Below are 12,895 nucleotides of genomic sequence, written 5' to 3'. Positions count from 1 at the left end.
AAGCTGTTTCTTATATCAGCACCTTTTTTTTGTTAAAGGTTTATCTTCACTTGGCATTTCTGGCTCTATCTGAAAGGCAGTGAACATAAGGAGAGAGCAAGGGGGAGAGCATGCAGCAAACTTATTCAGGTAGCTTTAAACCAGAGAATTTCATGGTGCTTGTTTTAGACACCGTTTGATTTCCATCGTTACCTGTATGTTTGTATGTCACACTTCTCTCAAATGGCCAACTAAGTCATTGAAGTTGTTTGTTTTTGTTTTACTTTGCCACCAGGGGGGATTTGTGACAGAACGATAGCAGTAAGGTTAAAAAGGGAAGGTTTGCAACATGGCAGCAAGGCCTGCTATGACGTATAGCTTGGTGATGGTGGTGCTGACAGACAGGAGACTGAGCTGGAGGTTGAAGAGTTGAAGATGCTCAGATGCTTCTTTAGTAGTGGAAAGGATTAGAAATGAGTACATCAGAGGGAAAGCTCAGGTCGAGTGTTTTGGAGACAAAGGTGCAAAACTGAGATGGTCTGAACATGTACAGAGGAGGGATAATGGTTATACTGGACAAAGGATGTTGAAGATGGAGCTGCCAGGAATGAGTGAAAAGAAGAAGGTCACAGAGAGAGATTCATGGATGTAGTGTAGGAGCACATGCGGGAGGGTTGGTGTGACAGAGGCGAATGCTAGGGAGGGCAACATGGAGGCAGATGATCCGATGTGGCGACCCTATGAGGCACAGCTGAAAGAAGAAGAAGAAAAAGAGCTGCTCATTTCAGTTTCATTTTTATTCTTTTAAAAAATAATTTAGTTTTTATTAGTTTCAGTGTTTTCATTGTCTCAGTGGTTCTTTGTTTTGTTTTTTAGTACGGATAAGTATTTGTGTATAAGTATATGCAAAAGTTTTTGTTTTGCATGAACTGAGGAGCTGACATGTTTTTGCACACCTATTTTTTAGTTTTGTTTAGTTCTAGTTAAATTCCATGATTTGCATTCATGCTATCTAATACCAGAACATCTCCTTTAAACAGTCTGCTTATCTGCCTTTCTCCTTTCTTCACTGCACTGACATTTTGCTGCAAGAAAGAATAATTATCAGTATAATTACGTAACGTGTTTCTTGACAGGATGAGGAAATAGAGGACAGAGGAATATGATTAGATCTGGCATATTTCTGGACACAACTATACCATAGGGTCAAGAAACATGCCCGTCTATTCTCTTAGAGGGCAAATGTAGTTGCAATGATTGTACACACATGGACATCACCTTCCAATGAGTCTAGTATTACAGCATTTCGGTGTTATCCACCAGAAAGAGCAGCTGGATCATAGACTTTATAGAAAGATCTTTATAACTGGACGTTCAAGGCACAGTTTGTTTAAAGACTTATTTCAACAGTACTAAAACACTTGTTCATTTACCCTGTGCCAGATTTCCCAGGGCTGATCACTGATTCAAATGTCCTGTTTCACATCTGGTGGATGTAGCTGACTCTAGCCATTACAAAATCATGTGGTAATGAAAAAAAGAAAAAAAGAAAAAAGGTTAAGAGCATAATCAGGTGTGTTATGAATTGCTGCTGGTTCAACTTGGACACAAAAGGAAAACATCGAAAGGAAATCAATGTTTTTAATGTGCAGTGAGAAAGTAAGGGCAACTGATCATGATTGTGTTTCTATAAAGATAGACATTTCTTTCCAAGTGAAAATTGTGTTTATATATTTATATAAATATCTATATTATATATAGAATACATATCTATTTGCTATGCATACTCAAAAATCACACCTTCAAATATATGTAAAAAGTCTTTCAAAACACAAAAGGAATTCTTTTCTTTCCTTAAACATGAACTATCCATATGAACCAAATGAATTATCAGGATGGGAATAATACTGTTATTTTTTTTAAACCAAAACATTGAAAATGCTTTACCTTTGAATCTAGAAGAGCAGAGGACATTTTTTTGTCATGTGGGATTTAAAAGCCACCTTAATCTCTTTAACAAACCAGGAGCCACACCGAAGGGCACAAAACCAGCATAACACTTATACACAAATCCTCTTTCTATGGAAGATGAAATGCAAATAAGTATGACATCTCAAGCAAACTCTTTTCAGTTATAAAAATAGAATTCTTTTTAAAATAATCTACAGATTTCTTTTTAAGGTGAGGCATTTCACTATCACTCTAAAACAGCAAGGCTGTTTGTCTCAATAGAAAATATGAAGCTTTAGAGAGAGATCTGCCAGTCTATCTGCTTGGAGAGGACGAGCGCTGCTCCCCAACCACTCCTCCTTTTCAGTCCCACGAGACGATATATTTTTTGCCAGCTTCTCCTTCTTTTTGCATATTCTATTTTTTTTTTTTTAAAAAGAGAGAGTTTCCTTTTAAACTAGATACACCTTTTACAGGTAAACGAAAACAAGTTTTAGCTCCTTGAAGCTCCTGAAATGTCCAGGCGTTTCCCAAAGTTCGAAAAAAAAAAAGTTCTCTTTAAACAACACAAAGATTTTTAAACAAACAAACAACAGCGCACGCACATGTCATATTGGCTTTCCTATCGAGCGTGTTACAAAATAAGAAAGAAAAAAAGAAAAAGAGACAAAAAAAGAGAAAAAGATTAAAAATATACAACTCTTTATGACAAGTTAAAGCAAAAGTCCTACATTAGAGAAGGCAACAAACATGATTGAATAAAATAAACAAAAGAACAAAACAGGAAAACACTGATGCTACAAATAAATTGAAATATATGTACAGACCCTGTTTTCCATTTGCTTGTATGGATGCAATTTCTTGTATGTGTGTATGTGTGTGTGTGTATTCGTTCCTGTGAATAATTGCCATAGTGTGTTGGTTCTTCACCATGGAGTCCTTGTGAGTCCATTTCTCGCTAGTTAATGAAACAGTGTGTTCGCATTATCCCCTGTAGTTCCACATAGAAAACATCCTCTGGAAACGAGGTGCAGTCCGACTGAACAACAAGACAAACCACGTCCAGGAACCTGCTTTACCTCCATGACTAGCTGCCGGAGCCATACGGATCCAAATGCTTTTTGCCGTAATCACAACCTCGAACTGTGTTCCTAAGAACTGCCAGACTGTAACCTCGTCATGTCTGACGTTGAGCGATCTTCCTAAAGCTGGCGCCGAGTCTGCTTGCCATTACCAGATGACGCTGGAGATGCTGGTTTCCCTGGGCAGCAGAGGGAGCATGGCGTTGTTGGCGTGCCCCTCCTCCAGACTGTGCTCTCGGCTCTTCCCGGGTGGCCTCTGTCCGTTCAGCAGTGTCAGTGGGATGTTGCAGTAGGTGTGCTGGTTTCCCAGGGATGAGAGAGGTGGCAAGGTCCCTCCTGGGGGCATGTCGTACTCGTAACTGCGGTAGTAGTGTTTCTGCCTCATGGTGGTGTGGTAGGTGCTGTGGAACGAGGAGCGCAGCTCTGGGTGGGCGGTGGCCATGGCCGTGGAAGTGGCCGCCGCCATGGACATGGCAGAAACAGTCTGCAGCTCTCCGAATGGGCCCTGCTCGCTGACGTCTAGTGCCGCCTCATGCGTGAGCATGGGCTCCGTGCGTCTGAAGGGCATCTCATACTGCAGCTGCTTCCAGAACTTGGAGCTGAGCTTGTTGCTCTTGGTTCCACGCCATTTGATGACAGTAAGGGTCTTAATGGTGTGTTTAAGCGCCTCCACTTCCTGGTAGTTCATGATTCCGCGCAACTCGGCACATTCGATCAGGATGACTTTGATCTCACCCGTCACCAGCATGTTGCGCAGTCGCGTCTCCAGCTCAAAGATGCTCCAGCCTCGCCGCACTACGTAGTTGGGTGTCATAACTATGATGAGGCGTTTGCTCTGGTCTACACAGCGGGCCACGTCCTCTATGTAGGCTGCGGGAAAGAAGCGGGAAGGAAAGAGAAGAGCAAAAATTTATGTGACACAAGTGTGGCAAAACATTGCAGTGAGCATTGTTTTCACCTAATGAGAACAGGGCCACAACACAGTGATGGATGAACACACAGACAGCATCAGACACAAAACGCAAGACAGTGACAGTATCTGGTCTACTAACACCCGTTTAATATGGAGCTTTAAGTGTGCACAAAGGTGCAGCATATAAATTAACATTTTATGCACATAGAGCAGATCCATATGGCTCTAACTGCAAACCAGTGATTGATAAAGCTGCACACTCTATAGGATTAGGGCTGAGCTCGCTATTGAATCGGGCCTGATGTTTCAGATCACACAATGGTGCCACTCTAAGCATGAAAGCAGCTGATGCAAGAGGAAAAGACCGAAGGCGAGTACCTCTAAAGAGCCGCGTGTCATCCTGGTAATGCTCATTGGTGAGACCTAAACATAAACATTTTAACATTCAGGTCACAGGCAGAACACATTACAGACACAGAAACATGCTCAACACCGTCAGAAGCGTGGCTGCGTCCCCTCTCAGTCATCTTTTTATTTCACATACGATTAATCACATACCATGTTTCTCTGATTGGACATTCATCTGCAATGATTTTACTTGGCAGTGGTGCTGGCGGCAATTTTCTTTTGATTAAAGGATAGAAGCGGCTCAGTCAGCAGGGCTCAGAGCCTTCACACATTACCCACTGATGTTTAATTCTGTCTGGACCAGCTAGGACGTGTTTGCGTTTTATCTTTCTCACATGAAGCCTACAGTAGAAACACACAGCATTGCTACTAACTAGAGCACACTGTGTACCACTGGCAAAGACAGACTGCTAAACAGAGTTAGCACACATGAGAATATGTTCAGACAGAATTTTCATGGATTTATTAATACATGGATAAAAATCAGTGAGGATGATAAATTTGTTCAATATATCGGCTCCCGGTACACACCGCATACTGTATTCCCATATCTGTAGTACACAGTAAGGGAAGAGCTAGTGAGAAATGCTATGATCTAGTGCTTTAATCCAGAGAGGTTTGAGACGATACAAGAAAAAAAGGGTTCTTGTTGACAGTATTGCATTGAATATTGCATTTCCCTCCTCTTCCCTTATTTTAACTTTGAAATATTCATCTATTCATCACTTGTGAGCATCCTCTGCTTGATTCTGCCCTGACAGCACCGGACATTGAAACACAAGACAGTGACGGTGGAAAAACAATGGTGAAAACAAACAACACAGACAAAACAGACTGTGACAGTCTATGTATATGTATATGTATACATGTACCCTGCTTCCAAAGAAATTAACAATCTCCAATAATGGTAATTTAGTTTTAATGAAAAGACAGAACATCAACCAAATTCCAGAAAAAAGACATTATATAAAAGTCACAGATTGAAAGAAGTATTTGATGCCCAAGCAAAACATGACTTGGTACTCTGTAGAGAAAGCCTCATTGGTAAGCACCAGAGAGATGTGGGATGGATATTGGCCCACTCCTCTTTATAGAAACTTTAAATCCTTTATGTCTGTGAAGGTTCTCAGTCATCCAGGTCATCGTAGCCAAAGGAGCTTGCAAAGAAAAGGATCTGGACTTCTTTAAGTTGCTTGAAGACGTTTCACCTCTCATCCGAGAAGCTTCTTCAGTTCAAACTCTGGCTGATTGGGACCCACACCCAGTTTCACACCTTGGTTCAGGCGATTAGAGGATCATCAGGGGGTCCTTTTGTCCCTCTGTGGGGGGTTACTCCCACTAGGTTTAAATCTGGGACTCCCCACCATTTGACCTTAGAACTGAAGAAGCTTCTCGGATGAGAGGTGAAACGTCTTCAAGCAACTCAAAGAAGTCTAGACGCTTTTCTTTGCAAGCTCCTTTGACTTTAAATCCTTTACATTTCTTGTCTGCTGCTTGGCAACTCGAATCTTCAGCTCCCTCCACAGTTTGTTTATAGGTCTGGAGATTGGCTACGCCTCTCCGTGACCTTAATGTGCTTCTTCTTTATATCCGTTGTTGCCTTGGTGGCATGTTTTGGGTCATTCTCATGCTGGAAGACCCATCCATGACCCACCTTCAGTGTTCTGACTGAGCAGGGAAACAGCCCAAAAGTATAATATTTCCACTTCAGTGGAGGATGGTGATCCTTTGGTTATACTCAGTATTTCTCTTCCTCCAAACACGGCGGGTTGAGTTGATACCAAAGAGCTTGATTTAGGTTTCATTTGACCACAGCACTTTCATGCATGCCTTCTCTGAATTATTTCGTTGCTCACTAGCAAACTTAAGATGGGCCTGTAGATGTGCCTTGTTAAACAGTGGGAACTCTTGTTGTGTGCCATCAATGATGTTCTTGGTGACTTTGGTCCCAACTGCACCTCCCGTGTACTTTTGACCTGATCTATCACCTTTCTCATGATCATCCTCACCCAATGAGGGAAGATCTTGTACAGACTGAGGTTGACACAAGGTTTTGTATTTCTTCCATTTCTGAATCACGCCAGCAGCTGTCACCTTGTCACCAAGATTCTTGCTGATGGTCTTGTCGTCCATTGTGGCCTTGTGCAGGTCTGTAGGCTGCTCCCTGGCATCCTTTAACAGCTGTTTGGTCTTACCTAATTTCTTGGTCTTCCCAAGAAATTGATTCTGTGCTTTATGCACATAATCGTTTGATATCACAAGTATCTGTAATTGATTGATTGTAATCTGTGTGCCATGTGGGCACACAGCCAGTCTGTGGGAGCCAGAATTCTAGCGTGTTGGTCTGGAATCAAATACTTATTTCGCTCATTGTCACTCAATATTTTAACGTCTTTCTCCATTAAAATGAAACTATCATAAAATTAGAGACTGGACATTTCTTTGTAAGTGAGCAAATTTACAAATTCAGTAGAGGATCAAATAATTATTTCCCCCAATATAGAATTTATAGTAGAAACAAACAAACACCTATACAACTGTTTACAGTATGGCACAAACATTTCAAACGTGTGCAAGCATGCATACATACAAACACACACAGTCTTACTTCCTGATGGGATGAGGTCTCGATCTGGGATGAAGAGTTTGTAGCCATAATGTTTCTCCAGAACATCAGGGAGGATCTCCAAGGCAAAGCGCTCCTCTTCCCGGGTCTCCTGACTCCACTGGTCAGGGTCCACTTTGGTGTAAGACAAATATGCATCATAGTCTTTATTTTCTGAGGAACAGGAAGAAAGAGTGGAGAGTCAGTCATGAAATATGCAGACTAAACGCCATGGCATTTTCACTGAACACTGCACGCTCATTCTCTGATGAGCATTTTATTCCAAACAACTGACTTTACACATTTCTTGCAATTGCGTTGGCTAACTTCTACAATACTTACAACTTTTAAAGCTACTTCTAAAACCAGAATTACACACTCCTTATTATAGTTTCAAAATAATAAAATAACGTTGGTTTTTCTTACACTTATTGGCTCTATCCATAAACATTCACATTCAGTGTCATGTGATGCCATGGTTATGACAGTGCCATTTAACCCTTATGCACGGCACCTCAAATAGTTACCAGTTATTTTCATCCAAACAGAATATGCATCAGAAATTTCTGCAAATTTATAGACAAAAGGCACAAAAGTAAAATGCCGAAAGTCGGAAGTTATATCTTTTGTGTAATTCTTATACAGTGTTTAACACAATTATTAGACCACCTGCCATAAAAACAGGAAAACACAAATATTTTAGAAATTTGTCAAAAACTTTGCGAAAGCTAGAAACTTTTCTGTTCCAGAAACTGAGCCATTAACTAATCAAATAATAATAATGTGATTTATTATTTTTTACATTTTTTTTTGTAAAACAGCGAATGTGAAGATTCATAGGTAACATTAATTATAAAACTGAAAAATAGAATTTTAATTAAAATGCTTGTTCATGCTGGAGGATTTAACATTATAGAAACATAACTTTTTTGATGATTACCAATACTGGTAACTTAGGGCAGCTGTGTGAAAAAAACTTGCACTTAATGGTATTTTAATAAATTTGTTAAGCACTGAAGTATGTTAAAGAACTGTAAACATGGGTAATACAGTCTATAGTCTAATATGAAACTATAGTGTAACTTTCTACAGGACACACGATTGTGCTTTGCTGTGTCAGTTTACATTTTCTATTCGGTACTTTGTTTTCTATAAAAAACTGTTAAATTTAATAATTTGCCGACATCAATTTCCTTCCAGTGAGTCACAAGATCGCTCATGAAGTGAGCTATGATCAAGGAGAAGGCCTTTCTTGCAAATGCTGTTCCCAATAAGTGTCTCCGGTACGCAGTCAAATTCTTCCACACCAAACTCAGAAAACCATTTCTTTTATTGTCTATTGTATGTATTTTTTGCTTATCATTCTTGTTTGGAAAAGAGAAGACCACTTTTCTAGTGGTGTCAAATTGATTTGGCCATGTAGTGTATACAAGAAATAAATTGTGGTAGATACAAAAATACCCAAAACAATGCAGAAGCAATACTCTCTTCCCACCTCAAAATGATTTCCCAGAAGACAGTGGGAAGAACTGAGAAGGTAGAAAATAGATAACAGGGAAAAGAACAGTGCTGGTGCCATATTCGCTAAGTCCTAGTCATTATGCTCTGTGGAAACTGGAATGTGGTTCAGTCAGAAAGTGAGGAAGGACTGCTTCAGAAACTCTTTTGAGGAGCATGCGCAGCTTTGAAACTTACTGGAAGGGCCATGGCTGTGCTCGATAGGATCCAAACATCAAACAAAGCTTTCAAATTAGCAACCAACCTCGCAAATTAACCACCTAGCAAAGTTGGAAAAATCAAAAACAGCTTGTATCAGCGGTCCCTGACGGCATGACTTAATCATGTGGAAGTTTGAGTCTACAGTCTTGGGCGTAATGGATAATTTATGCTACTGTAGAAACAATCCGGTGACTTCTGTCTTTCCAGAATTCTTGAAAAGAGAGCAAAAATGCAAAACACAGAGGAATCATACTGGGACACAAACAGACAAATCCTTAAGTGAAGTACAAGTTAACTATGTTCTGTAGAGAAAGCAGAAAGTTGCTTTTCAATTTGAGGATTGTTACGCTCCTATTTGTTGCTCAGAGACGGTGCTTCGAGCCTGCCTTGTTGCTGTGAATCACTATCTGGCAGCAGAGGGTGGGCTTCATTCCATGACATACTGAGATTGATCTCTTTTTAAATGGGCAACAAATTGAAAAACTGTCTCCTCCTTTCCCGGTAAAGTCACTGCACCATGCACCTCTTTACCAACAGCAGCGGAAATGCCGTCACTGAGATAGCACTGGGGTAAACATCTGTAACTACTAGTGAGTAGTTACTTTTAAACAAAATAGTACATTCATTGGATCTATGAATACAAGCCCGCAAAGGCACATATGGAGTCATCACGGCTTGCTTGATATTGAGTTTTTGGATAAAAAAAGTCCTGGTGAAAAAAGTGTGAATAAGATAATGGTTAAAAGGCCAAAAGACATTTTTTTAGACGCATTCTTCTGTCTTTACCTCCGTCTACATCTTCACTGCCAAAGTGCCTCCTGTAGAAAAGCATCAGCTCAATCTTGTAGCATTTGTAGAGTGAGATGAGAAAGATGAGTAGCAGCAGGATTGCTCCCAGCCCTCCTGCCAGCTCCACAGTGTACATGAGCTCTGCTGAAGACAACACATACAGACAAGAAAATAAGCAAAACTGCTGAGACAGTCATGGTTAAAACGCCAGTTACAGTTTTGTGTGGCCACTTACAGTCACTGCAAATAGATAAACATCCCCGCACCTCTAAGGTTTTACTTATTGGGACAAAATAAAAAAATTATCTAGTCCCTACAAGGTCTAAAAAAAACCACATGAAATATTACACTGAGTCATTTTTTTATTCAATAGAAACTAAGACAAACCCCAGAAAGAGTGTGTAAGTACACCACATAATTCAATAGTTTGTTGAAATACCTTTAGCTGCAATAACTTGAAGTACTCATTTTCTGTATGACTTCATCAATTTCTAACATCACTGTAGAGGAATTTGGGCCCTTTCTTCTTTCCAACATTGCTCTAGTTTATTGAGGTCTGCAGGCATTTGTTGATGTTCAGATCTCCAATGGTTTCTCAACAACATATTCAGCCAGTTTGAGGTTTGGACATTGACTGAGCCATTCCAACACTTTGATTATTTTCTTTTTCAGCCATCCTGTTGTAGATTTGCTTCTGTGCTTGGGGCCATTGTTCTGATGTAAAACCCAGTTTGGGTCAAGCATTAGCTATCGGACACATTGCTTTACATTTGACTCTAGAATACTTTGGTACAGTGGCTTGCAAAAGTATTCGGCCCCCTTGAACTTTTCCACATTTTGTCACATTACAGCCACAAACATGAATCAATTTTATTGGAATTCCATGTGAAAGACGAACACAAAGTGGTGTACACGTGAGAAGTGGAATAAAAATCATACATGATTCCAAACATTTTTTACAAATAAATAACTGCAAAGTGGGGTGTGCGAAATTATTCAGCCCCCTGAGTCAATACTTTGTAGAACCACCTTTTGCTGCAATTACAGCTGCCAGTCTTTTAGGGTATGTCTCTACCAGCTTTGCACATCTACAGACTGAAATCCTTGCCCAATCTTCTTTGCAAAACAGCTCCAGCTCAGTCAGATTAGATCGACAGCGTTTGTGAACAGCAGTTTTCAGATCTTGCCACAGATTCTCAATTGGATTAGATTGGAAGATGAACCTCCGCCCCAGTCTCAAGTCTTTTGCAGACTCCAAGAGGTTTTCTTCCAAGATTGCCCTGTATTTGGCTCCATCCATCTTCCCATCAACTCTGACCAGCTTCCCTGTCCCTGCTGAAGAGAAGCACCCCCAGAGCATGATGCTGCCACCACCATATTTGACAGTGGGGATGGTGTGTTCAGAGTGATGTGCAGTGTTAGTTTTCTGCCACATATAGTGTTTTGCATGTGTTCCTAAAAGTTCCATTCTGGTCTCATCTGACCAGAGCACCTTCTTCCACATGTTTGCTGTGTCCCCCAAATGGCTCATGGCAAACTGCAAATGGGACTTCTTATGGTTTTCTGTTAGCAATGGCTTTCTGCTTGCCACTCTTCCATAAAGGCCAACTTTGTGCAGTGCACGACTAATAGTTGTCCTATGGACAGATTCCCCCACTTGAGCTGTAGATCTCTGCAGCTCGTCCAGAGTCACCATGGGCCTCTTGGCTGCATTTCTGATCAGCGCTCTCCTTGTTCGGCCTGTGAGTTTAGGTGGACGGCCTTGTCTTGGTTGGTTTACAGTTGTGCCATACTCCTTCCATTTCTGAATGATCGCTTGAACAGTGCTCCGTGGGATGTTCAAGGCTTGGGAAATCTTTTTGTAGCCTAAGCCTGCTTTAAATTTCTCAATAACTTTATCCCTGACCTGTCTGGTGTGTTCTTTGGACTTCATGGTGTTGTTGCTCCCAACATTCGCTTAGACAACCTCTGAGGCCGTCACAGAGCAGCTGTATTTGTACTGACATTAGATTACACACAGGTGCACTCTATTTAGTTATTAGCACTCATCAGGCAATGTCTATGGGCAACTGACTGCACTCAGACCAAAGGGGGCTGAGTAATTACGCACACCCCACTTTGCAGTTATTTATTTGTAAAAATGTTTGGAATCATGTATGATTTTCGTTCCACTTCTCACGTGTACACCACTTTGTGTTGGTCTTTCACGTGGAATTCCAATGAAATTGATTCATGTTTGTTGCTGTAATGTGACAAAATGTGGGAAAGTTCAAGGGGGCCGAATACTTTTGCAAGCCACTGTATACAGAGGAGTTCATAGGCAAGTCAAAGACTGCACGGTGTCCAGGTCCTGTGCCTGCAAAAGAAACTCAAATCATCACTCCTCCACCACCGTGGCTGAAAGTTGGTATGAAGTATTTGCTAATATGCTCTGTTTTTAATTAAGCTACATTGCATTATGGCCAAACATCACTACTCCAAAGGACATTGCTCTAGAAGTCTAGTGGTTCATTCCAATGTAAATTTGCAAATCTCAACCATGCTACCAGATTATTATTATCCTGGTATTTTTTTTTAACCTAGCCATAGATATTCAGTCTATCACTAATTGTATTGTATTGAACTTGGCCTGTAGAGCCCAAACTGTCACTTTTGGGTGTTTATTTGCACATTACACATTCTGAACTTAAATTTGCTGGTATATTCACTCCTAAGAAGGAATGGGAATTGTCGTCCCAGTTTTCCAATAGTCTTTCTGTAGGATGATGAAAATCAAAGTATTTGTAAATAACTTACTAATTCTTCCCAATTGCTTCTCTAAGATCATTGCTGAAAATTTTCTCCTTGTCAGTGTGTTAAAACACACCTAAATGCTCCATACCTGCAAATAGTCAAAAACATATGCTTTTATAGAGGTGCTCAGACCTGCTGATTATCAGTTAATTAGCTGCATTTGATTAGCAGCACCTCTTACCCTCTTAATTGTTATGGAAGCAGTAGGGTGTACTCAGTTTTTCACACACCGATTCTGCAACTTGGCTAATTTATTTCTTAAATAAATAATGACACAGTGTACTATGTCATGTGTTGTTGCTAATCTGAGTATGTGTTGCGTTAAAGGCCAGATTTTTAAGGACTAGATAATTTTTATTATGTCCTGATTATTATGTCCTTTTAGAAAAAAAAGTGTTTGCTTTCTTTTTACCCACACTCTTATGACAGTATTCATCAGGCCGGCCTCAAACACTGGCCTCTTTGTTTCATTATTTCAGGTAAACTCACAGAATGAGGCACTTTTACACGTTTACATTTGCCTGAAATCTGGACGATCATCAGCATTTTCAGCGCTCGGCTCAGAGCGGAGCAGAATCAATCTTCAGAGACACGAGTCTCATAATGAGTTTGGGAAAAATGAGAGGGCACATAGCAGAGAGACACAGGGAAAAAAAG

At 40.5% G+C, this 12,895-nt stretch overlaps 1 protein-coding gene across 5 annotated transcripts in view; it reads right to left on the bottom strand.

The window, feature by feature from the left end:
- Positions 1 to 817: 817 nt before the first annotated feature.
- Positions 818 to 12,895, bottom strand: part of il1rapl1a (interleukin 1 receptor accessory protein-like 1a) — a 166,326-nt gene continuing 154,248 nt past the window's right edge. For 2 of the 5 annotated variants that reach the window (XM_026145483.1, XM_026145484.1), the window contains exons 9-12: positions 9,443 to 9,589; positions 6,941 to 7,111; positions 4,303 to 4,347; positions 818 to 3,881 (exon numbers count right to left, since the gene is read on the bottom strand). In XM_026145483.1, coding sequence (XP_026001268.1) covers positions 3,160 to 3,881; positions 4,303 to 4,347; positions 6,941 to 7,111; positions 9,443 to 9,589 — 1,085 coding nt within the window. In that variant the 3' untranslated portion in view covers positions 818 to 3,159. The remainder of the gene's footprint in view (positions 3,882 to 4,302; positions 4,348 to 6,940; positions 7,112 to 9,442; positions 9,590 to 12,895) is intronic. The other 3 variants (XM_026145485.1, XM_026145486.1, XM_026145487.1) reach the window with 3 other exon arrangements.

The sequence above is a fragment of the Astatotilapia calliptera genome, chromosome 16, assembly GCF_900246225.1.
Source record: "Astatotilapia calliptera chromosome 16, fAstCal1.2, whole genome shotgun sequence".
NCBI classification, from domain to species: Eukaryota; Metazoa; Chordata; class Actinopteri; order Cichliformes; family Cichlidae; genus Astatotilapia; species Astatotilapia calliptera.
The sequence above is the reverse complement of the archived record's forward strand: the minus strand, read 5'-3'. Positions and strand labels throughout refer to the sequence as shown.